A 26347-nucleotide genomic window follows, 5' to 3' on the forward strand; every position below is an offset into this window, starting at 1 on the left:
CCAGGAGGGAATGTGCTGTGTAGACTGTCAAAAGTGAACTCTCACTGTCCCCAGGACAAGCCCGAAAGAGTGACTCTGGCCGTGCCTGCAGCTCTGGGAGGTGACATCTGCTCTCAGGGGAAGTGCTGAGCTCTCCACGAGGCACCTGTCTTCACGATGAGGAGAAACAATTTCTGCTTGAGTTAAGCACAGAGGGGATTTTCTCCCTCCAAGTAAATTATCTTTAATCCTTAGGAGGTTACTCATTGTATTTTAAAGACCTCAATGAGTCTATTTAAGGCGCTGGCAACATCATCGAAGCATTTCGAACCAGGAGAAGTTGAGATTGTTACGAAAAGAGTTCTCCTGGTTAAAACCATAATAGCTCATATGAAATAATATTGTTAAAAAGAGAAGGCCTTTGATGTCAGGTCTGTCTGCTTCCACATGAGGTCACGGTTGAAACCTGTAGAAACAGAAGGAGCTGGGGACCTCATCAGGACAACTCTGTCGACAGGCAAACCCTTCCCCGCAGAGAAGGAAACCCAGCAGTTCAACTAGGGTTAACAAGATGATGTCCATGTAGACTGCCATGCTGACTTCTTAAGACCCATTGATGAATTAGTTTTTCCAAGTTCCTACAGAGGTTTTATTCCCCCCTCTGTGAAAGTATGTATTTCCCTCATAACCTACAAACTGAATTTGCATACTATTAATTTGGAAATGTCATTTTTCCCTTTTTCATGGGTTTATTGTTTCCCCAATTTGATTGCCAATTTCTTGAAGGCGAGTTTTACAGCTCCTCTATTTTAAGCACTGGCCATTAAACATTTATTATCCTGCCTTACAGTAATCATTTAATAAAGGTTATTAATGATGAGTATTTTAATGCATTAAAGCTGTTAAGGTATTTCTCTAAACACATAAATTTGTTTTCAGAGAGATTTTGGCCCAGGGGGATAAATCTGATGTTGAAACTTACATTCATTGTGGAGCACATAACTCAATGTTCCAAATTCCTCCCGAAAAGCACCTAATCGATTGCACTGCGTTTGATAACTGACTAAATCATGGTTGAGACAGAGTCACAGGCGTGACTCGTCTAAGGGAGATGACGAAGGAAGTTTTTTCAGATGTTTGGACCTGAATCAATTTCAAACACATGAATTAATTTCTTTCTTTCTTTCTTTCTTTCTTTCTTTCTTTTTTTAAATTCTGGCTTATAATTCCTATGACATGTTCCCTTTGTTTAACAACACCATTCATATTTCTACAATTTACAACATGGGCTTATCTCCTACTCATTCAATAAACGTTGACAGAGCTTCGACTGTGTGTTTCAGACACTGAATGAGACACATGAAGATGGCTCACATATAATCCCTGCCCTTGGAGTATTCATACACTTATGGGGCAAGCAAAGAAGCAATTCCTCATCTAGTAACTCATTTATTCCAAAAATACTGATGAGAGCTTACTACGTGCCCGGCACTGATGCGGGACACATCAGTGAACAAAACACATTAGCTCACCATGGGAAACCTCCATTCTAGAGAGGAAGGAGACAAGCACTGAAGGGCATAGGAGTTAAGGATAAAAGCTGAGCAAGGGAAGAGGGACCAGGAGGGCTTGGATGGGAGAGGGCGTCCCTTCAACTAAGGGGTCAGAGGACGTCTCATTGGAAGGCCGTCTGAGCAAAGACTGGAAGGAGCTAAACCAGTCGGCCAAGTAGAGTTCAGGTCAGGGGAGCTCTTCAGCTAGAACAGGGCCCGCAAACAACAGCCTGAGGCCAATCCCGCCCGCTGGCTGTAAATGAGGCTTCGGGAGCACCAGCCACCTGGAGGGAGGCCGCTGTGAGGGAGGAACTGAACAGCTTCGATGGGGACACCATGGACCACAAAGCTTAAGCGACTGACTCTCTGGCCTTGGCTGATTCCTGGAAGGCAGCCAAGAGCCAGTGGCCCTGTGCAACATTTACGAGGCCAAAGCAGAGGGAGCATGGGGTGGGAAGGAGTCGGGACACAGGATAATGGGAGGCCGTGGGTAGGGCCTCGGCTCTCTCTGCAGGTGGAGTGCGGACTCTGGGTTCCCCGCACGATCATGGCCGAGAGCTCCAGTGCCATGCGACGAGCTCACTCCTGTGTAATGCCGAGAAGGGAGGAGCGATCCAGCCGAGTCCCGGGAGCTGAAACTCTAATCGGAGCTAAGGGAGGTGGAGGCCGGATTTGGGAGGAGGTGAAAAACCAAGGGAGGGGAGCACAGCAGAAGGCCGTGCGCAGCCACGCGGTGAGGAAGGCGCGGCGCTGCGGCTTCCCCATGGCGCACATGGGGAACGGCCCAGGAGTCGGGGCAGAGCGAGCAAGCGGGCCGGGCCACACACAGCCGAAGACCGACCCACACAACAGCCCAGAGAGAAGAGTGGGGCCGTCGCCGGAAACCAGGGGCTGCGCTGGGAGGTGGCAACATTTGAGCATTTGGTGATCAGCCCCGCATCATGGATCCCGCCATCCCCCCCACACATGTTGAAGACTTAACCCCCCCCAGGACCTGCAAACGAGACCTTGTTGGAAATAGGGTCATGGCAGACTGAAGAGGAGGAGTATGGCGGGCCCCTAATGCAGGATGACCAGTGTCCTTACACGAAGATGGCCACGTGAGGACGCAGACAAGCAGAGAGACGAGGCCACGTGCACAAGGAGGCAAAGACTGTAGGGATTTGCCACAAGCCAGGAATATCTGGGGCTACCAGAGCTTCAAGAGGCGAGGAAGGGGCCTCTCGTACAAGCTTCAAAGACTACTGCGTTTTTCCTGTATGAGGTAACTAAATGAACCATGGGAAGGGCCCCCTGTGAGTATAGACACATCACTGTATACACAACTCACCGCAAGCACCACACTGAAGACAAAAACAGGCCAACCACAGTCGGAAGGCCCTGTCCTCCATACCTCTCTCCTGAGGAGGCAACTCTTTCAGCAAACAGAATTGTTGGCAAAACCCCCAAAATGGCCAAAGCAAAGCAGTGAGTTCTGGTCATGATCACGGGTGAGCAGGTTACGATCCGTGATAGCCCAAGATGAGTAAGTGATGAACCCTCGGCATTCACATCCATGAGCGAGTGCCATGAACACCTTCTCAATCATCAGGCCCCGGGCTTTCCACCTCCCCGGAGTGGGAGCTCGCGTGCCCAGGAGACAGCCGCCTGCCGACCCCATGGGGGTGGCCCGTGTCTCCTCCTCATTCGGCAGATCAGAGCCTGAACGTTCTTAACTGGACACACCAGCACCGGGTTTTCAGCACCTGCTCAGCTCTATCAAGAGTAAATCCAAACCTCGGCTCTCTACTTGCTCACTCCGTGTCCTGATTCTCAACCAGCTGAACACTCTGTGGAGAAGATTCTAAGCGCCTCCGTGAATGGGTCTCTAAAATCTCAACAGGAAGTAATACCCTTTTTTGGATACTGCAGAACTAACTTCATTCTCAGCTTGTTTGGGTTTCTTTATTGTTTTTGTCTCATTGAAGGGGAAAGACATCTGCACATTTTTATTTAAAAAGTGGCAGGCGTCGCTAGAGAGGAAGAAATCTGAGGCTAGAGAAAAAAAAAAAAAAAAAGGGAAGGAATAACAAATACAGCAATAATTTCAAGTAAAGAAAGAACACGACTCCAGAGCACAGTGGGGAACGGAGACCAGGGCATCTGGTCACAAAGCAGATGGGATGCAAAGTAGGGATTCCAGTGAGGTCAGGAAGAATACAGGCCCCTGCTTCCCGGCTCAGCAGGTGGGTGAGAAGCAGAACTAAGTGGGGTCAGAGGCCAGAATCTGTCCTGGATGGTCCATCGGAGCCCAAACCAGGGCCAACCAGGAGTTCAGTAGAAGGCACTGACCTAACAAGGCACAGGAGAGGGAAGAAAGGCTCAACATCGAGAACTCTCTGCTCTCTGCCCAGGGAGTGGGGGCCTTCCTTTGTGGGCCGGTGGGGGTGGGCAGGGCTGAGGGCAACAGGGCGAGTCATTGTCATGGAAATGACGATGACAAGGTGGTTGAGTGCTGACTTTACCACGGTGACCTTGGACTTATGTGCAATGTCTGCACGTGTTGGATTCTACATACAGGAACAGCAGCACACTTTAGGAAGCTAAAATGTGATGCATTCTGTTGAACGAATAATGGCAGCACGCCGACGGAGACTGGGGTGAGCAGGGTTAGCTCTCCCACCGCCCTTCCCCCATCCCGACTCGCAGACAGAAAGGGGTCCACCCAGAGGTTAATGGAATCAGACCATCGGACCAGCCAGTGGGAATCAGAGTCACATGCAAAGAAACAGTCAGTGTTTTTAACTCATGCTATAATCTGAATTATCAGGGGGCCACTTCTGGGGGGAAAATAGAGAGAGAGATGGTATTCCTAATTAGTTTTTACTTTGCTTTGGACAAAGTCTAATTACAATGCCTTTGGTTGGGGGCAGGTAATTTTGATCTTTAAGTGGAAACTTTGCATGGTCAGTAAAAATCAACAAATGAACAGAAAAAAGAACTTTAAGTTAAACAGAGGAAAGCTTCAGGGCCCAAAGGGGTCTGAAGCCAGTTCAACGGAAATAATGTTCAAGAAGAAAAGCTAGTTAGAGCTTCAGTTTAGGAAAACAATTCATGGTGCCCTTTGCAAGGGTGCAGAGTCATTTAAATTACTGGAGAAAGTTGATGAGGATCTTGTTTTCTCCACAAGGGAATCTTTTAAAGGCAACCTGGGGCTGGTTTGACTATATTATTTGGAAAAATGCTTGTGTCGTGTTTATATATATATATACACACACAAATAAATGTACATAAATACTAAGCCTAAGCAAGTCGTTCTCAACCAGAGGCATCTTCTCCCCCAGGAGACACGTTGAAATTTCTGGAAATTTTTTTATTGTCCCAACTGGGTAGAGGGGGACGCTATTGCATCTGGTGAGTACAGACCGGCTAGAGACGCTGCTAACCATCCTGTGATAGCCAACCATCATGCGCCACCCACACATCGAAGAATTATCTTTTCCAAAACGTCAATAGTACTGAGGTTGAGAAATTCTCATCTACATTATTAGCCTGTACTTGACAGAAGGTCAGTAAATCTTTGTCAAACTTGAAAGCTCAAAATAATAAATAGGATAGGGCAAGGGCAAGATTTCATCTTTGTGCAAGCTATCAAACAAAGGGATGACATGTGACGCACGTATCTATCTATGACGTTGTGCATGTGGTATGTGCACATGGGCATATATGTGCGTGTGCGCACACATGGGTGTGTGTGCAGGCACATTCATAAAGGCACATACACACACACGAAGAGCTCGATTCCAGCTGGCATACCTCCCTCAGGACATGGTACAAAGTCAGCCTCTATTCTGACTGCTTAGTGAGCACATGACCAATTTCCAGTCCAAGACTGAAAGGACATCTTCTGGGGGTTTTGGGTTTTGGGTTTCTTGAAAAAAAAGACACACGGAATCTGGCTTCTGTTGCTGGATATCATCACACCTGGGTACAGTGCCTGAAACTGCATGAGAGATTCTGCGCTCCCAGCGGGGTCAGTCCAAGGACCACACTGCCAGAATGTGGACGGCGGAGCGACCAGGGATGCTCACGCCATCGAAGTAAGTAAATCCAAGTAACGTGCACCCCAATGCCCTGGGTATGTGACTTGAGACTTTTTTAAAACTGATCAAGCTCTTTGGAGCTACCCGTGGCCCAACACAGTCTGCTACCCAGTGTCTGACAATTTTCATGAAGTGCTAGTCATTTCCTGCTTTTAGATCTATGATGAGAAGTTACGGAAGAATGCACACCAATCTACAGATAGCTGCAATAAGATATCACATTTCCTGAACTTCGGACAACAGCGTAAAAACCAGCTTAAGTCTGACGCGTGGTCATGTCAACGTTAGCCCTGTTGTTGCTGTCCCCAGCGTTGACAGCGTCACTTCCCTTCTACTCCGAAAGAGCTCCTTACAGACGGCCGTCCACACTGATGTACAAAACAAGTGACATTCTGATTTGTTGAGGAATGAAGAAATTGTTTCTCTTCGGAAGTGGCGACAGCTTGCTTTTGAGTACCAGTCACCAGGAGCTACAGACAAACGAGGTGGGGGCCGGCCGTGACCGGCAGACTCACCATTGAGCCATTTGGAGTTATACTGCGCCGTGCGGAGTGGAGGCAAGATGCCCAGGCTCCGGTAAATGGCGGGATCCCGTCCCGGAAAGTCCATGGCTGTGGCGGCGTACAGCTCCCCGCCGGCCGTCAGAAGAGCCGTGGAATTGTGCTGGGGACTGTAGGGGCAGCGGGCCATGCCACTGATCTGATCATGGATCTCGGTCAGGTTATTCAACTGCGGGGGAAGAAAGGAGAGACGAAACCAATTACCCCCCATGAAAGCCTGAGATCAGCTGAGCCCGACTCGCAAATGACACACGTGTGATGAACTCTCTGGGGCTTAGGACAAGCCGTGACAGAGGTGTGCACTCTGACTCTGATGGAAACACCCTGCGGTGTACTTGACAGGAGGAGCCACCAATCAATCACCCCTCCCGCCTCCCTTCGAGCTGCCAGAACTCACATCATTACACCCCCCCAGAAACTGCAATAAGATGATTGTACGTGGGTCCCACTGGTCATGCATGGGCACTGCAGACTTTCCACATCAATAAAGAAAACTTCAATATTGAGAGAAACAGAAACCACAATTAGATTACATGCAATTTTATCACTGTAAGGGAATTAAAATGCTATAAAGAGCCCCAAACTGTGCTCCCAGATAAAGATGCGTGCTACTTCGGACTGCATAGCCCAAATTTCCGAGACTTTATTTTGTCAGTTTTCAGACAGCCCACGCGGGGTCCTGTAGGCTTCTGGTGTGAACCCCGCTTCTCAGATGCTGGATTCTCAACTGATCCTTGAATGAGAAGAGTTCCACGGGCTTCTTTGTTCTGACCTGGGTGGTAGCAGAGCACAGAGGCCACACAGGGCCTCCCCACACACTGCTCACTGTGCCCTCAGTCAGCTCCAGGCCAGCCACTTCAATGCTTTATACCTCAAACTCTTGTTGAAAACAACAGGGACCCAAAAGGTAAATACCACATGGGGTAGAGAACCACCAGTCAAGTCGGTGTGAAGCGTTGAGAACAGGGCGTGACACCGAGGGCTCTCTGTGGGCAGCACTTCCCATCCTCCTCCTCATCCTCCCTGGATTTCCAACAACTGCCAATTCGGTTATTGGAAAATATTGCAGATGATCGAGTCAAGCTTTGAGAGAAGTGATGCCACCGGGAGATCGACATCACACTCTTTCTTCATCCTGCTCCCCGCGGAACATCTAATCCCTATCTCGAGTCAGGAAGATGTCACGAGAGCTCCGAGGACCCCACGATCTACGGGTGTAAGGTGCAGATGCCGGAAAGTCCCCGCCAAAAAGGGCAGGTGAGAAGAAAAGGGAAGAGGCCAGGGTGGAACTTAGCTCTGCCCGGCGTTCGGGCTGCATGTGTTGGCTGCCTTTCGTTTTTCTGACATTGCTCTTACCCAACAGGTCAAGTGCATTTTCGTCATTTGGACTATGATTTTAAGGCCATTTAATACTTGTCGGCATCTCTACAGTAAACCAGGCTAAAGGAAGAGTATGTTGGGGATTACTGTTGAGGATCACTGGTGGGGAAAAGCTGGCAGAAACAGTTTAGAAACACACTGAAGTTGAATGAAACAAGCCGAGTTCCTTCCAGCTCTTTGTAGCCTGGTCAGGGTGATTAGTAATAAATCAATACCTCAAGTATTTATTCCATTTGGAAAAAAAAGACGTTTTCTTTGATTGAAAAAACAACTCCTTCGAGAATGGAAATGCATGTAAAACTACAGCTTTAACAGAATGTTTGGATTTTCCTGGTATTAACTTCTGTCGAGGTTTGAGATGAAGACCTACCGAGCGGTTGGTGCAGACAGGCGTGAAGGCGTTGGTCCCGCAGGTAAATAACCGGTCGCCACCCACCAAAAGCACACGGATGTAGTTCTGACATTCCTCCTGGGGGGAAAAATATCACAAAAAACATGTTAACCAGCCTGAACCCAAAAGGAATGAATGGCAAATGTGATTCAATTTTGAATGGCTGATAAATTATATGGTAATTGACCACTAAAAACAAAAACAAAAAGCCTTAGATATTGACGCCCCCAAAACAATAAAACTGTTAAATAATCTGACCTTCTCTACCTGCACACTTGTTCAATAGAAGATATTTATGAAGATAAACATACACATTCAATTAAAACCTCAAAGCATGTATCTTTTTTTGATGAGTGTGGTTTCATTTTTAACTGTACCTTTTAACGGTGCAAACCTGAAATCACCTTCGATATGTGTTAAGAGAATGAATAAAAGGAAACTACTGGATGCCCCTCATGAAAACCTGTCTTAGAAAACTTTCCAGGACTTTGAAAAAAAAAAAATGTTACAAATGCTTCTCCAAATGCCAGGATCACATGTGAAACTCTGTAAACAATTTGGAACAAGTTTGAGACAAACTTTTCAAAGTGCTTTCCTATAGGTAGTGAGAATCTATAAACTTTTTTTTTTTTATTTTTTGTTTGTGAAGGGATTCGTTATTTGTTTCTCTGCGTGATGTCTGACCTGACCCAACGCTGAAGGGCCGCTCAGTGTAGAAGCTAAACTTGAGATAGGGAGATTTCAGGTCAGGAGAGAGACAAGGGAACCCCTTCCTTCACTGGGTCCCTTGTCCTTTAGTGCCCAAACCGGGCAGGGGGTGCGGTAGGGCATGGCGAGAACACGGCGAACCAACAGAACGTGGTGAGGAGCCGACCAAGTGGACAGAGCCGATGTCACACGACCCCCAGTGGTCCCCATGGCCCACTGCCCCGTGGAAGGAGCTCCGCCTTTGACGCATGACAGCGCTCTCTTCCATCAACGGAGCCCCGATCTCCATGCCCTGCTGATTTGCCGTCATTCAGTCTGCTTGGGGGCCTAGCCATGAGGATGACCAAAAGAGCTAAGTTTGGGGATTTGCTTTTTAAATAGGAAGTCAGATGTCAGGGACGGTAATTCTCCCAAAACCAGAGCCAGCAAGGATAGTAACAGATTACCCCTGGCTGCCAATCTGAACACGCAAGGAGCAGAACAAGAAAAGGAACAAAAGCTGGAAGCGCGGTATCAGAAGGGAGAAATGAAGGCCAACAGAGGCAGCGCCTGGGCAGCTGAGAAAGGCCCACCCGCGGGCGGAGGCTGGTTCGGTTCTCCTCCGTTTTGTTTTTATGACTTGGGAAAGGGCAGAAAGTTCGAAGGAGAAAGAACAAAACAAGACTTCAAAGAGACACACGGTTATATCCCTTTCCCTGCTTGAGGAGGACACAGAGGAAGGGCGAGGTGGCCCGGCCACGTCGGGGAACACGGGGGCACAGGGGTCTGCAAACACAGCATAAAGGCCTAAGGCCTCAGCATGTCTGAGGGAGACTCCAAGGAGACATCCTGGAGCACAGAGGGAGCTGAGAGTCTTCGTGCCTAAACGTAAAACAGACGCAGAAATGATGCTAAAATCATTAACAGTTGGGGAGAGAGGGGATTTTGTGGACAGGGGATATCATTTATTTTCTGTTGTGCTTTTAAAACTCTTTTAAGAAGGAGTCTAAGACGTAAAAGAACTTTTTGTTGTCATTTAAAGCAAAAGACTGACACAACGTGCTGGAAGCAAGCCTATATCCATGGACACAGTCGAGGGTAAGGTAGTTCAAGATCCCACCGAAAGATGGTGTCTATAGACCTGGGGAGAGAAAGCAAGTGCCTCTTATCAGTCTGCAAAGGGTAACAATTGAGATTACAAAATGTGTTTATCTTTATTTCCCAAAAGAAGACAAAGGGAAAATCTGACTGAGGCCCTTAACATTCATGAAGATCCATCACCAACTTGATGGAGAACTGAAGTGCAGTTAGGGACGGTGGGCACCAAGAAGCAGAACTGTACTGGACAGGCAGGACAAATCCAACCTGAATATTTTTTTTTTAGTCTTTGAAAAAAGTAAATACAGGAGGGCACACTGTTATTTCAATTGGAACAGAGAACTAGAACAAGCCTGTTTCAGTACTCAGGACCAGCAGAGAACACACCGGGCAGCTCTATTGTCTGAGAAGGGTCATGTGCCCAGGGACCACCAATGGGCTTCCCTAGCTCTTCCAGTGAGTCTGCAGGGCAGGGTGGGCGAAGAGGAGGGACCAGGATGATCAGACAGGGAGGCCTATGCCATCTTGTTCTCAAGGACAGAGGGCAGACCCAGCCCTGTCGATCCGAGTTGCTTGTGACATATGGGACCTGACCAGAGTCGTGCTTTCGAGGAGTCCAGGATGCAGGCTGAGATGCACTGGGGACGGAGAGGAGGACAGGAAGAGGTTGGCTTATCACCAACGAGGCTAGGACAAGGCATGCTCGCTCCTCGTGTCCTGTAAGAGGAACCTTTGGAGGTGGGTATACTTGTGTGTTTCTTCTTGACAAGAGGTGAACTCCTTTGCCCAGAGTCTGGCTCCGATCAGCTCAGAGCTTTCCCGTTCTCACTCCCTTCAAAGTCTCCTCATGTTTAATTCAAAGACTGCTCCAACGGATTCTAGAAGCAGTCTGGGAGCGAGTCCTAAACAAACAGATGCATTTAAAATAATGTTTTTTAAGAGAAACTGGGGTAAGTTCACACAAAACAGAATGTAGACCATATTGGAATGGAAGTAGAGATACTTAGCTTTTGAACAGCAGATAAATCTAGGAATCAGAGTCAAAATTAAGAATGAAAGGATGTGTTGGGGTGTCTGGGTGGCTCAGTGGGTTGAAGCCTCTGCTTTAGGCTCAGGTCATGATCTCAGGATCCTGGGATCAAGCCCTGCATCAGGCTCTCTGCTCAGCGGGGAGCCTGCTTCCCCCCCACCCCGCTCCACCGCCTGCCCCTCTGCCTACTTGTGATCTCTATCTGTCAAATAAATAAAATCTTAAAAAAAAGAGAGAGAGAGAGAGAATGAAAGGATGTGGCCTAACGGCCAGGCTCTGTAATCATGTCTCCTGCTGGTGACGAGCCTACGACCCAAATTCTCCTGTGGAAAATCTGGTGGATGGTGCTGTTGATCACTGCTACAAACATGACGGTTCCCGGGTTATTTAAACGTGCAGAAGGACCGGCTGGGACGGCTTGTTTGAAAATACAGGCATGATGCCCACGTCCCTTTAGCAGATCCTGGTATAGGTTTGTCCTATAAATCAACTTAGCTAAGTGTCTTCGAGTTTCCTTTTCTCATCTAAGAATTTTCTTTTATCACATTTCTGCATCTTGAAAACGGTTTAAGGGAATTTGATGAATTCTGGTTTTCCAAGAAGTCACCGTGCTCATTTCCAAGGCCGCCAGCAGCCAGCCACCACGCGGCTTCTGTTGTAGATAATGAGAGTCATCGATCCACATTTTGATAACACCGCTTGAATATGAAAACGACCTGCGTGTGCCTGCGATCCCACAGGCGGGTCAACCTGTCCTTGACTTGGAAGCACTTCTTATTTGGATTGATAGCAGAATGAGGACTTGCTGACTCACTACAAGAGCTTCGAGACAGAGGCAGGCCAAGGCCCACTTGGTCTCAAGGACACATGGCCCTGAGTCCGGATGGAAAGCACATGCTGTAAGGACCTTTCTCTTAATGAATTCACTGGTTTTCCCCTTACAGCGTTTCATCCTCCACCCCACCCCCCAAGACAGGTATGTTCTGCTTGAAGAGAGGCTGTAACTGTGTAGAAAGACGATCTGGAATCGGGATCGATGTCTCAGCAATGTCATTCCGTCTTCATTAGAGGGGGGAAGGAGGGCTGGCAACCAGATGGCGCCTGCGCCCAGCACAGCGCTCCCACTGAAAGCAGCGTCTCCCTTAGTCACGCATCATCTCGGCAAGCCCCCGATCGCCGAGGAGCAAGGCAGGGCGACGGCCCGCGCCTCTCGTGCTGAGTGTGCACTCACGGAAGCCGCGGTCACCAGGTGAGTCTCGGGAAACGGCATCGCCCCATCAGATGTAAATGTATGTATGTGAGACGTATGTACATACGAGCCTATTAGGTAAGAGACACGTGTATTACATACGTATATATGTACGCACAGATTACAGAAGTTTATTTTTTTAAGAGTTTATTTGAGAGAGAGAGAGAGTGCACGAGCATGTGCAGGGGGAGAAACAGAGGCAGAGGGAGGGGGAGAATCTCAAGCAGACTCCGTGCCCAGCTTGAAGCCACACTCGGGACTCGCTGCCACAACCCAAAATCATGACCTGAGCCGAAATCGAGAGACAGATGCTCAACTGACTGAGCCACCCAGGTGCCCCCAGACTACCTAAGTTTAAATAAATATATAGGCATGTTGTTATAGTCCTATTTATTTCTAAATATGTATTTATATATCTGGATATATATTTATATCTTATATATATTTAGATATTAGATATATTTAGATATATATCTAAATATATCAATGTACATATATAAAAATACATAGCTGTAAGTACACAATATGTATATCAAATTGATCGTACGCTATATAGTGCACAGGGTATAGATAACGCATATTTATTATGCATCTATTTACATAATGTCACTATTTTCAACTGAACTCCATGGGAAACTTGTTGGGGACACCTCAATTAAAAAAAAAAAAAAAAACAACGAATCTTCTTGCACAGAATCTCCACTGGTTGTTAGTGTCCCATCTGAAGAATCCTCCATGTTTGCAGTAATTACATAAAATAAATCCAGGTCTGCAGGGTGTGGCATGCATTGACTCAAGAATTCCAAACACTGGCACTTCTGGTGAATATGTCCAGCTGTGTGCCCCACCCACCCCCCCGCAGGCCACCAGGTTCCCAGGCAGGACGCAGTCATGGTGGCTTCCCCCCCCCCGACGTCTGGAGCTCACCACCCTCCTTGCAGAGCTGGACAACATGGCAAGCAGAACCCAGGAGAACCACAGGCAGAACAATACACAGAGCCCTGGATTCTGATCAAAACTGTCCCACGAGAGAGCAAAATAATTCTAGGAACTTGGCGTCAAAAGTACTGAAATGAGATGATCAAGAAAGGTCCAAGAAAGAAGCAAAAGCGCCAAAAGGCACACAAAGCAGCTCCTCACCACCCCCCAATCCTCCCACCGCCCACCCCCAGAGCTGGTGTCTTTCCCACAGGGCACCGGGCAGGGCGGAGGCTCAGACACAATGACCCCAGACAGACAAGGGACTGTTGTTCGCACGCAGGAGAATCGACCATTTATGTTTAAAATAATATTTGTTTACAAGACATTTAAATAATTCTTGAAGTGGGTTTCTGTAATGCTATTTTGAAAAGAACTCAATACGACAGATTTTACTATAAAAAATTTTTGAATACCTAAAAACAGGCAGTTCTGCCCCCTTTAACGCAGGAAATGTTTGAGGACTTCGTAGGCAGAGTCACCCTCTTTCCCCAAAATGAACTGAAAATTTTATAAATAAAACTGAACTCCAAGCTCACAGAGAACTGGCAGTCTCCGCACCTCCTTTCTCCTCTGAACGGGCCCAAATCAAAGATCTGGTGACATCTTCTGGACCTGAGTCCCTGAACTCTCCGTTTAATGGACTACACGTGAAACGGTGCCTGTGTGGGTCCCAGCACCCCAGGGAAACAAGAGCAAATGTGTCATCCGTCTCCTCCCCTGCTCTGCAGCCGGCTGGCCGAGGAATGCTCCCCGCAGGGTGGCGAGTGGGCCCGGGGCGCCCCAGCCCGCAGGCTCAGCCCCCTCGCCCTGCCCGGCATTCCGGGCTGGCAGGCCCCGCACTGTGTGCGGCAGCCCAGACCGCTGTCTGCGGCGCAGAGGAAAAAACACGAGCTCCGCCAAGATGGCTGGCATTTTTCTCATGTTTGAGATGTCACATTTTGCATTATTCTTTTGATTTCAGGGAGAAGGGAAACTTTGTAATTCTGTGTCAGCTGTCCTAAGACTACTGCACAAACAAAAAATAGGAAATCGCTGAATTCTCATTTCTAAACTTGTGGCTGGTAAGAAAAGCCTGAAATGCACTCCCCAAACAGAGGTTAGAGCCGCCCCCCTCTACCTGTGAGGACCTTCCAAGACCCCAGGGGATGCCTGAACTACACCTTGGATAGCACCAAGCCCTACATACGCTATGATTTTTCCTATTCATACCAGACCTATGGTAACGTTTAATCTGTAAAGGAGACACAGTGAGAGATTACAACAACAAACAATTAAACAGAACCATTCTAACCTCCCTTGGGACTGTGGCCGACCGCGTGCAGTGGAAACTTCCAGAAGCAAGACCACGGATAAGGGGACTGCTCTAGTGAGGCTGACTCTATGTAAATGTTTTCCGATTTGGGCCCTTGAACTGTCAGAACGGAGAAATTTGGGTTGTCTGAATTGGGACTGGCCCTGGGGCAGGCGGTGTTTGGCCTGGCGGCTTCTTTTCACAGGAATGGCCATGTCTCCTTCTCTTCCGTGTGCCAGAGGCTGGCTCAGGCCCCTCACCTGATGGCTACTGCGTCAGATGCCACTTGGGGGGACGTCGCTCTCTCCTTACAGCGCCCGTGTGTGACTCCGTCTCCATCTGCCTCAATCTACGTTTGCGAAAAAATTCCCTCTACAAATGCAGTTTCAGTCAATCTATAACGACTGAGACTCGCCATCATTTTTAACCCGTTAAAACCAGAAACTCGTGGTACATGAAGGACATTTTATTTGCTCGTGTTTGTTTCGCTCGTTTTCCTTCTGTGTCTCAGAACACTCAGCGGAGGGCAGCTTCTGTCAATCGAGTGTCCGTCACCCAGTGGAATGAAAGATGCTCTTCGCTATTTGTTTCTGATGTTCACTGTCACAAATGGTCACCGCTTCAGGCAAAACAGGGGTCAGCTTTGATCCAGCAGAAACAACTCCTCTCTCCAGGCAGTAACGACTTCCGAGTAAAACGCTACCGCTCTGATTCTATGAAGCCACTGACTGATTCGGAGACCGTCAGCAGGAGAAGTGTTCTATGATTACATAAATAACCAGATGTTTTCCTAAATGATATAAGGAACACGGGAGCCTCATGTCCAGAGAGAGGAGGAAAATAGATATTGTTGGAAAAAGTCTGTGCAACGAGGGAATGTGATCTAGAAGAAATGAGAACCACGTGACATGGACCATGTAAGAGTTGCGTTTGGAGAAATACAGTAGGGTCTTCACCACGTCGGTGTCTGGCCATGTCTGGAAACATTTTTGGTTGTTTTTGGCTGTCACGACTGGGAGAGAGGTATTGCCAGCATCTCTTGGGGACCTGGGGATGCGGCTACACATCCCCAGTGAACAGGACAAAGACCCCACAACTAAGAGAGATCGGATCCCGAACATCAAGAGTGAGGAGGCTGAGAAACCCTGAATTAGTGAGGTTCACCACCCTGGTGTGGGGCTCACGTGCCTGGTCACTCCTCGGAGGAGAGTGGGGTTACCCTTCCAGCTTGGGCTGGGTCCTGGGCTCAACAGGAAACCCTCAAGGCCCAGCTCCCAGCACAGGGGCCCGGGTGGTGTAATGAAAAGGCAGCAGGACAGGGAAAATACAGAAGGCTGTTGGTAACTGGTACACTCGGAGGTGCAGCAGGGCCGGGAACCCCTGCAGAGAAAGACACAAGTCCCGGGGGGTAACTGGGGGAGGCAGGAGGAACGTGGACTAGGCGGAAGCAGGGGGGCCGCTTGAGAAGGGGCTCCTTGAAAGTAGGGTAGGAAGGTCGGAAGGCCTGGCCACCCCACGGGGCCGGGTTATACCCTGTTCAGAGATGGGCGCTGAGGTGGGCATCCAGAAAGTTTGTTGCTGGGTTGCCCAAAACCAAATTGTGCTTATTGGCATGTGCACAGATCCAGAAGAAAGAGGAGAAGGAAGAGCCAAAATACCAGAAATAAAAGAAAAGATAAAGACAAAAAGAAAAGGGAGAGGAAAAGCCAGGAGGGAAAAGGAGGCACGCCCACGGGCACGGGCACGCTGGGAGGCGCCAAGTTGTTAGGCAAAGGGGACCACCAGGGCATTAGAAGCTCAGAGAGAAAGGTCAGTGCTTTCTGCAAACATTTTGTCTTCCCCCTCACTGCGCCAGCTGATTCTGCCTCTCCACACTGCAACAAGGTGGTCTTGTCTGAAGAACTCCCCCGGCGCTGCTGAGCGGGGAACAAGGCTTCTGGGACCTCACGACATGCACACGTTCCAGGAAGGAGAAGACAAACCACAGAGAAAGCCCCTTCTCAGGGTTTTACACATAATTCATCCCAACTCTGTAAAGAGAACTCATTCGTTACCGATCCTTTATTTTGTGGGGCATTTTCGGAGACAGTGTTCCGATTTTTTGTAACCTGGTGCTGTCTTGACATCTTCTTGTGTCTCTGACGATTTATCTCAGAAGCAGTTTCTGAGGTTAAAGATCTCTCCGTAAATTGTCTTCATCAATTTCCGCCTGCTTTCTTTCTTTCTGCATCTCCAGGTGTTTCCCTGGATACTGCACTTTCTGCACTTTCTGCACTTTCTGCATTTTCTTCTTTCCCCCTCCTTCTTCCCAGCTCTTTATTCAGTTTTGGAAAACCCAGTGGCTGAGTTTGCCGAGACCAGCCTCCGTGTCTGACTCTCAAAACGGTTTAGTTAACTGGGAAACGGGCAGTGAACTTGGGTAAAATAAAGCACATACATCTTTTACCCACACAGATGGCGTGAAGGCCTTTGACCAGTGTCCACTTCCTGCATTTCGTCGATCTTCCCCAGGCTCTCGGCTCTGGACTCACATTTTCACAGGGAGCCCTACTTGGGGTCCTTTGTGCATCTGCTTTCTTCTGTGATCCAAAGTGGGATTCACACTGGAAAGGTTCATGCTTATAAAGTAAGGCCATCGCTCTCAGAACAAGACAGAATGGACCTCTGCCCCAGCGGCAAACAAATGTCCTCAAGAAGGTCCAGCGTAACTTTCTCGGAGCCAGATTTCCCTGGATGGAAGAATTCTGCTCTTTTTCAGCCCTCCACCCTCTGGAAGCAAGTCGACAAGGGCACAGTCTCTCAGGAAACGCATTTCCAATCTGAATTAGAAACTGTGCTTTCCTTGGGAACTTGGGGATGCGGATTTTCACATGGAAAGAGTGGAGGTGGGTGCAGGAGAGAGAGGGGGAGTTTATAGAGATGCTGAGATGAATTAGAAAGAAGTATCATTTTTGATATAAAGATTTTACTTATCATATATAGTCACTTTATGGAACTAGCTCGAAGATATAATTAGGGGAAATTAAAATGTTATTTTTAAAATTCAAGCTCATATTTTTCCAAATAATATCACAGCCTAATGATTCCATATCTTAGCCTAGTGACTAATGGTACAAATCAGATCTGCTCTTCTATTATGAATCCTTTTTGAAAACTGTGGTTAATCTTAATTTAATATTAAAACCTTGAGAATTTACTATACATATATTTTTGTCTGTTTCCTTAAAGATTCTATTTATTTGAGAGATGGTTAGAGAGCATGAGCGAGCAAGAGGGAGAGAGAGACTACTAGCAGGGGGCAAGGGTAGAGGGAGAAGGAGACCCCCCACTGAGCAGGGAGTCTAACGTGGGACTCGACCCCAGAGCCCTGGGATCATGACCTGAGCCAAAGGCAGATGCTTAAGCAACTGAGCCACCTAGGCACCCGACATATATTTTGTAACTTGCTTTTTTATTTTCTGAATTACAAGGTACCATCAGGAACAGCCTTCATATTTTTTTTCAACGCCACATGTGACTTTTTTTTTTTTAATTTCTTTTCAGTGTTCCAGAATTCATTGTTTATGCACCACACCCATATTAAAATGCTTCATGTATAGTCCTTCTAAACGGTGGTGAGCATGCATTTCCGCGTGCTCCTTACCTTGGACTTGCCCTTGCTGTAACAGGCCTTCTTGGTGGCTTCATCACACTCCCACTCCACAGCCTGTAGGAAACACCAAAATGACAGCGACTGTTACAGTTCTGACTGAATCAAAGGAGACAAATAATAAGGCTCTGGTAATCAGATTCGGCAATGTGGCCACCCCGTGGAACCGATGTTTTCATACAAACATAGAATTTACACTAAATTTATGAAATTCACTCATAGGGGCTTCTAATTTTCTTTGAAATTGAAGCATTTTAAAGGACTTGCCCCCAAGTATGTGTATTTAAGCAGAAGCAGTGTGATATTTAGATGCCTGTAAGAAAGGCCCATGCAGGGAGTTGATGGCTATTGTCCTAATTATTGAAAGCATCCCTTTGGTGAAACCACAGGATAGATCCACAGCACGCTGAAAAGACAAGCCCTGGACCAAAAATGATGTAAGCACTCAATGAGACATGTGTATCTTCTGCTTATCGTAGGTCATTTATCTATATTCAAAGATAATGGAGCGAGGATGATTTCGTACCACCTCACTCCCAGGATCTATATGCAAATGGTGAGGAAAGAGCTCATGCAAAGAGCGCATCTATACTGTACACAAGACCGTAATTTTCACACTCGCAGGACCTCTGACTCAAGAGTTAGACCACAGCTCACGAATATGGTTTCCCAAATGTTCCGAACCTGACTCACGGCGATCAAGTCCACGTGCATCCCCTCACATCTGCTGCTGTCTCATATAGGGCAACTGTGATTGGCTGACATAGTTCACAGCGCTGACTTCATGGGAAGAAATGATGCCTACAAACACTAACGATCTATACACTGAGATTGTGAATCCCTTCTTGGAACAAATTTAAGAATCTGAGCTGTTTATCTTTTGTATTATTATATGGAATGTGGATTTGTGTTTTAGCTTCCTACCAGAGCTGGAATTCCAAAGACTTTAGGATTTCTGAAGGACCAGTTAAATCATTATCAGAAAAAAATTTGTTTTTAATTTGTGTTTTTTTGAGAAAGACGGCGGGGGGGGAGAGAGAGCGAGAGAGCAAGCGAGCATGAGCAGGGTGACGGATGGGAGGGGCAGAGAGAGAATCTTAAGCAGGTTCCTAGTTCAGTGCGGGGCCCAATATAGACATGATCTCACAACCCGAAGATTCTGACCAGAGCCAAAGTCAAGAGATGTATACTGGGGTGCACTGGGGACACCAGGTCACTCAGTCGGTTAAGCATCTGCCTTTGGCTCAGGTCATGATCCCAGAGTCCTACGATCGAGCCCCACATTGGGCTCCCAGCTCACCAGTGGGTCTGCTTCTCTCTCTCCCACTCCCCCGGCTTGTGCATGTGTGCGCTCTCTCTGTCAAATAAATAAATAAATCTTAAAAAAAAAAAAAGGAGTTGTACACTTAACCAACCGAGCCACACAGGGGCCCCATTATCAGAAAAAAACAATTTAAGCAAGGGACACGTCTTTGCTAATTTGAACAAACGTTAAATAATAAACTAAACTAAGCCAAAGATAAGCTACTGTCAAATATTATTAAGGAAAATAATGGCTTCACTCTCACTTCTAGGAAGAAGATATTTTTTAATTCTCCTAAACCTAGGAGAGCAACAAAGTAATCATGTACCAGAATCTCGGGACTGTCCTCCAAGAAACATTACATAATAGAGACTAAAACACAAAACTCTGCATCTGTATCTTCCTTGCCAAATATGAGCACAAAAGAAAGTGTTCTAAAGGGAGCCACTTCAGTGTCTTTCAAACAGAAACAATATCCTAACGGCTTTCCCTTGCGTCGACTTAGCGATTTTTGTCAGTGTCAACATTTGATGAGAGAATTTGTTAATTCTTTCTGTGATGCCTTCCTGTTCATAATGTTTAATGGCAACAATAAAATTCCAGCTAGTCAACATGTGATGCAAACAAATGACCTGAACTCTGTGGTACGATGAGAAATACTTACACGACAAGGGATGTCACTTCCCAGGAAGACATAAGAGCTTCACGTGTGGTGGCAGATCTGCGTGTCTCCATGGGACTCACATTAAATAAGTACATTCCTATTGTTCCAGATGGACCTTTCCTTTCTTAGATCTGTTTATAAAATGGACTGTGCTGTTTGTATTTATACAGAGATATCCCTATTTTTGCCTTTACTTAAACTCAGAACAGAAATGACACACTACAATACATTCTTTTACAAAGTCAAGGCTATTGCAACTTTGACTTGCTGTCCCCAGGAGGATTTGATATATAATTACTAGGACAACTACAAAGTAAAAAGCTTTAGATAAAGAGCATTCATAGGGGCCCTTGGTAATCCAGTAATTTTGTTAAAAGTTAAATACTAATTCTCTCTTCAGTAAACGTAAGACCTGTGAGGAACATGGTTAGTTCCAGGGTTGCAAGAAAACTCATCAGACATCATCAGAATTGTTCAAATCCTTCTACCAAAATCACAAACAAACAGCTTCCCCAGTCTGCCTAATGCCCAAATAGCCTGTGTGTTTTCAAGATAATTGAAGGCCGAGGATTGGATGGGAAAGTAATAAAAAAAAGGAGAGTTTTCAAGAATATTTCATTACTTTATCCAGTTTAGTAAGAAAAAGCACCTGCACACACAAGTTTATTAGACCAACAGAAAATAGGACATATCTTACAGATTTTTCAGAAGACAGTTATTAAAAAGAAACAAAGTTCCTTCTGAGGCATTTTTATCACAGTATAACTGGCTTTCCAATAGTATTCAAATCCAGAATTAATTGAAGACCACGAGTGTTCAGCTTTTCTGCTGATTCACTTCCTACTTGAACAGAGGACAGGAGAGACAAGACTTATATTGGGAACAGCAGTCCGTTCCTGCCTATTGTAGGGCTCCACAAATATTACTGGATGTCACAGAATTTATCAAAGAACGCAGTGGGAAGACATGTCTTCTGCAGATTAGGCTAAAATAGGGTGTTGATCCGACAGTGTCATTCTGTTCTCTCCATCAACTGAACTCGTCCTATTTGACCATTTCACAACGATGGGGGGAAAAAGCACTTCTGTTAGAGAGAACTCTATCAGTAGAGTCCTCGTGCACCAGAGTTCATTTCTCAAACTTACTCATCCCGTGTGAAATTATATTATGTTCTAACCTGGTCATAACTTTCTTTATTCCACAAGAATTGTTCTAATAAATTAAATTTCTCTTAACCCAGTCTTCTCACTATTTTCTCACAGGAGAGCCTTGTTACTCTTTCATGCATCATAATTCTGGAACAAATCCCACCTCTGATTTGTGAAGCCACCTTTCCAGTTGACTTTGTTTCAAGACACTTTTCCATCTACACAAACCTGTCTTTAGGACAGTCGAAACACATCCAACGGCATGCACACGCTACAACCTGGATCTCAGTACAACATGCGTGATCTTATTTTCTGAGTCTCTGTGGGGTTTTTTTAAATCTAATTTTTATCATCTCTTGTCTTTTTCTATTGCACAATAGCCCCTCAGAGAAGAAAAAAAAAAAAAACAAAACTGAATTCCCTATTCCATTCTGCATTTAATCTTCATTGTATTTTTTGGCAGCAGACAGGCAGCAGTGAGAGTGCAGTTATCTGGATATCTAGGCTATACACAGTAGGTGAAAAGTATGGAGCATCTACATCTTAAAAGACAGGAAGATTTCCGTTTGCAGAATCTTTTTTGTTTGTTTGTTTGGTCTGTAAATATAGGCCAATAACATCTGTGCTCGTCAAGGACCTACAGAAGCTTTGCTTTATGCATTTGCATTCATTCTCTCTCTCATGTCATACGTGGTTACAAAGCACCCACCTACCAAGTGCAAGGCACTGTGTGTTAGGTAATTCTGTTGGAGGAGAAACAGACATGGGTGGTATATGCATACGTCAGACATTAGTGAGTGTCTTCCATCAGTCTGGACGACATCTTGCTAACTCTGAGAACTTCACCATGGTCATTTCCATTGTTCCAACAGCCATGCTCATTTCAGATCCAGAGATAACCTGGAACTTACAACATCATCAACTTTCCAGAAGCCACAGTGCTATAGACAGACGGAAAAGGAAATGGAGTACGTCTAGAGAATATCATTTGATCTCCGCAGGCACCCTGGGATAGAAGGAAACATGGCACAGTCCCCCCCCTCCCCGTCACGCACACACATACGCTCAAGTTATGATAAACGGAGCTCCGATCCCGGGAGCAAATCAAAAGTGGGAAAGAAAAAAGACTGGCTCTTTCTATGTACGTGTTACATACATATAAATCCACAGTTCTCCGAAGTATATAAACAAAGCTGTGTATTATCACATTCCGCAGTGAGAGAAGTTAATTAGACAGGGACCCGCAAAGGCAGATACTTTTCATAAAAATGAAGAGAACAACATTCTAGGCAGATGGGCCACTACTCTTTCAGCAGATGGCTTTGCTAATTAGATACTGGCAAAAGATAACATTAAAAAAAACTAGTTTAATTACACAGTGCCAAAAATTAACAACCACCTGAGGGCTTATTTTTTTTTATACATTGCATTCACACTCTCATGTCATGTATTTCTGCGAAATGCCGGAGAATGTTAAATCGTGAGAGCAACTATAAACACATTGCCAGGCAATGGGAGACCGTATCCTTGTTCAAAACAGAGGCAAAACACAAATAAGTTGGAACTTGAAATAACCTGATCTTTATGCAACTTCAATAGGTGTTAATCCAGTTACCCTGATGCAGAGACATGTCCAGGAATTACTGTTGGTGGCCGCACATGACAGGTTCACAACACGGCAAATTTGAGACGGAATGGTGTGCATCGAAAGACAGAAAGGGATGGAGAGTTTCGTCACTTGGGAAGGATTCATTCCACATTCCTCTGCTTTTATTTCCTAGCATCTACTGCATATTTGCTTTCAACATCAATTTGTGGCACATTTGTTTTTGTGTCCACAGCAAACACGTAAGTCCTCTCCGCTCTCACAGGTGGCCTCCGAGTCAGAGAACTGTAAGGGGGCAGCGGTCCTATTACTCAATGACTAGTTTTTGATTATCATGACACCGACGTCATCCAAGATTACAGATACAGCTTACTTTGGAAACACCATAAAAAATGTGTTACTGCCATTTTTAAAATCCTTATATGAAAACCCGAGATCTTGTTCCAAATCAGATTTATTTTCAATAGCTGTACAGTGAAATTCCCAACCTGTTAAATGCTTACTGGGCCTGTTGTTTTTCAGTGGGTCTTTTTAAGATTTTATTTATTTCAAAGAGAGAGCACGAGCCGGGAGGGTGAACAGAGGGAGAGGGACAAGCAGCCTCGGCACTGAGCACCAAGCCCAACATGGGGCCCAATCCCACAACCCTGAAATCCTGACACCAAGAGTCAAACATTTACCTGACTGAGCCACCCAGGAGCTCTCGCTGGATCTTGTTAAACTGAGGGTTGTTCTTTAATTGAGTAGACAGTATATTAGCTTCCTAGGGCTGTCATGACAAAGTAGCATAGATGAGGGGCTTTAAACCATAGAAACTTATTCCCTTGCAGTTCCCAAGGCTAGAAGTCTCAATCAAAGTGCCAGCAGGGTTGGTCCTTCTGGAGTCCCAGGAGAAACAGGAGTCCCAGGTGGAGGCTAGTAGCCCTGCTGAGGGTTGCAGGATTTATGGAAGCATCACTCCAGCCTCTCTGCCTCTTTGTCCAAATGTTGTCTTCCTACAAGGACAGTGGTCTTTGTTTAAGGTCCACCCCACTCTAAGAAAATCTCCTGCAGCTGATTACATATGCAAGTCCCCTACCTCTAGATAAGGTCATCTTCTGAGGATCTGAGGGGGGACACGAATTTTGGAAGGACACCATTCACCCCAGTACAAGACAGTGTGACATAAAAGTAAGAGTCTGAGATTGACAACTGCAGTACATAAATGAGGTCCCCGCTTTGCTAGAAATCAGCTGCCAAATCTTAGGCAAAATACTGAAAACAATTGACGAAACTCTCATTGTGCGGACCACAGAGCTGGATGCTTTGTATACATTTTCTAAGTTCAGTGTCTCTATAATTTTACATGGGAGATAAATCACCATAATATTCTGGAAGAGAACATCGGCTAAATAACATACCATAAAGCCCCAAAAGAGTAAGTGGGACATCAGTATCTGAATTTGGATCGAAGCCTTTGCTCTAAACCACTGTCTTCTGACCTACAGAAATCACATGGTATTCTTCTTTCTCTGGAGTATTTCTCTTCGCATAATACACTCTAGTTCCATCCACATCATTGCAAACGGCAAGATTTCATTCCTTTTGATGGCTGCGTAATTATAGAGAGATAGAGATAGAGATAAATATTCTTGACCCATTCATCAGTCAGTGAATATCTGTGCAATCTCCACACTTTGGCCATTGTTGAAAATGCCACTACTAACTTTGAATCTGTGTGTTTGTTCTGTTTGGGTAAATACCTAGTAATTGGACTGCCTGGCTATAGGGTAGCTCTGTTTTTAGTGTTGCGAGGAATCTCCATGCTCTTTTCCAGAGCAGCTGCACAGTTTACACCAGCAGCAATTCAAGAGGGTTCCCCTTTCTCCACATCCTCACCAGCATCTGCTGTCCCTTGTGTGTTAATTTTAGCCATTCGGACCGGTATGAGGTGGCATCTCACGGTGGGTTTGAGTCACATTTCCCTGATGATGTGTGACGCTGAGCATCTTTTCATGGGGTCTGTTGGTCAGCTGGAGGTCTTCTTTGGAAAAGTGTCTGCTCATGTCTTCTGCCCATTTCTTACCTGGGTTGTTTTTTTGGGTATTGAGTATGATAAGTTCTTTATAGATTTTAGACACTAACCCTTTATCAGATGGGACCTTTGCAAATATCCTCTCCCATTCTATAGGCTGCCTTTTGGTTTTGCCGACTGCTTTCCTCACCATGTAGAAGCTTTTGATCTTGATGGAGTTGCAACAGTTCATTTTTGGTTTTGTTTCCCTTGCCTCTGGCGAGGTGTGTAGTAAGAGTTGCTAAGATCAAGCTCATGTCTCTAATTCCTACGCACAATCTCATAGAAAAGAAAGCAAATGTGGCCTTTACCAAAGTCATGCTTTATAAATGAGTGATTATAGCAGTAAATCATTAGTAAAATGTAAGAACAAATGACCACTGAGTCATAGCACTCAGTATCTAATTATTTCTGTATTTTGTTTGTGTTGTCTACTTTTGAAATAATAGTGATTTACACGAATTAAGCAGTAAAAAATAAGGCCACCTTGGAAGCCCAGTTAATGTGGAGTATATTCTGAAATAAAAACAGTCACTTTCTTCTATGCTCTACAATAAACCAAGTAATCCAGGTAATGTTATAATAGAAGTTAATTCACTGAGGGTTTCTAGTGCCTAAACATTTTGCATATTATGTATATTAGTGTAATGATTTTTAAACAGTAGACTGAAAACATACGTAATGTAGAAAACCCCTGAGCACCTCTGGAACCCTGGGGTTCCAGGAAGTGTATTTAACGTATTTGGTTTAAAGGTCCCAGGCACCTCTGATATCCAATTTAAATGCTTAGAATGGCCCTGAGGAGGCAGAAAAACAAAGTCATGGAGGACAAGTTCTAATAAGCCTATTCCTGAACACGGATGAGCCCCACTGGGATGATCTGGGGGAAAAATGTACTTTAGGAATGAGCCTAATATCCAAAGATACTATAAAATACGGTATAATATTTTAAATTATGATAGACCTTGAGGCAGCAAACAATTGTTAACTTCAAAAATGGTGTTATTAATGGGTGTGGTATATAAACAATGAATTCTGGAACACTGAAAATAAATAAAATAAAATGAAAAAAAAATGGTGCTATTAACTAAAATGAGACTGGAAGGTACACCTAGTACCGAAAGCTGCTTTGGGTTTCAAAAAAATTATTTTGGTAGATCCAAGTGGGACTGATTTAAAAAATGGCATCCTGTACAATTTGTCAGCCTAACTTGTAGATCCAAGTGGGACTGATTTAAAAAATGGCATCCTGTACAATTTGTCAGCCTAACCAGTAATTGGAAAAAAAATCCAATTACTAGAGGAAGGACTATTTTTATACCTAAATTTCCTGAAATATTAGTACATAAGAAACTCAATTCAAAGTCAATCAAGCATGGGGTCAGGGTTGCCATTGGAGCAAACTGACTTCTCAAGGACTTGCTTTTTTTAAGTTTCCAGTTTTGGTGGGAAAACTGTTGCTTCTAACATATTTTCTCTCTGTATGTTTTTTGAAAACATACATCATAGAGATGATGCCATTTAAATACCAAAATATCTGTAGCGCTCAACAGAAATTGTAATGCTTGCTAGAAATTAAATAGATAATAGCATGATCAAATTAAAATTTGAAATTTATTCCATACATGGAGAGAGGTGCCCCA

At 45.4% G+C, this 26347-nt stretch overlaps 1 protein-coding gene across 2 annotated transcripts in view; it reads right to left on the reverse strand.

Moving 5' to 3' along the window:
• The window catches only part of SEMA5A (semaphorin 5A), a 444506-nt gene that overhangs the window by 131356 nt on the left and 286803 nt on the right, over nucleotides 1-26347 (reverse strand). For both annotated transcript variants that reach the window (XR_009407368.1, XM_059416873.1), the window contains exons 7-9: nucleotides 17925-17987; nucleotides 7925-8023; nucleotides 6130-6343 (exon numbers count right to left, since the gene is read on the reverse strand). Coding sequence is in view for 1 of the 2 variants with exons in the window: in XM_059416873.1 (XP_059272856.1) it covers nucleotides 6130-6343; nucleotides 7925-8023; nucleotides 17925-17987 (376 nt within the window). In the remaining variant the exon portion in view is untranslated. The remainder of the gene's footprint in view (nucleotides 1-6129; nucleotides 6344-7924; nucleotides 8024-17924; nucleotides 17988-26347) is intronic.

This window comes from Mustela nigripes, chromosome 12 (assembly GCF_022355385.1).
Source record: "Mustela nigripes isolate SB6536 chromosome 12, MUSNIG.SB6536, whole genome shotgun sequence".
Lineage (NCBI taxonomy): Eukaryota > Metazoa > Chordata > Mammalia > Carnivora > Mustelidae > Mustela > Mustela nigripes.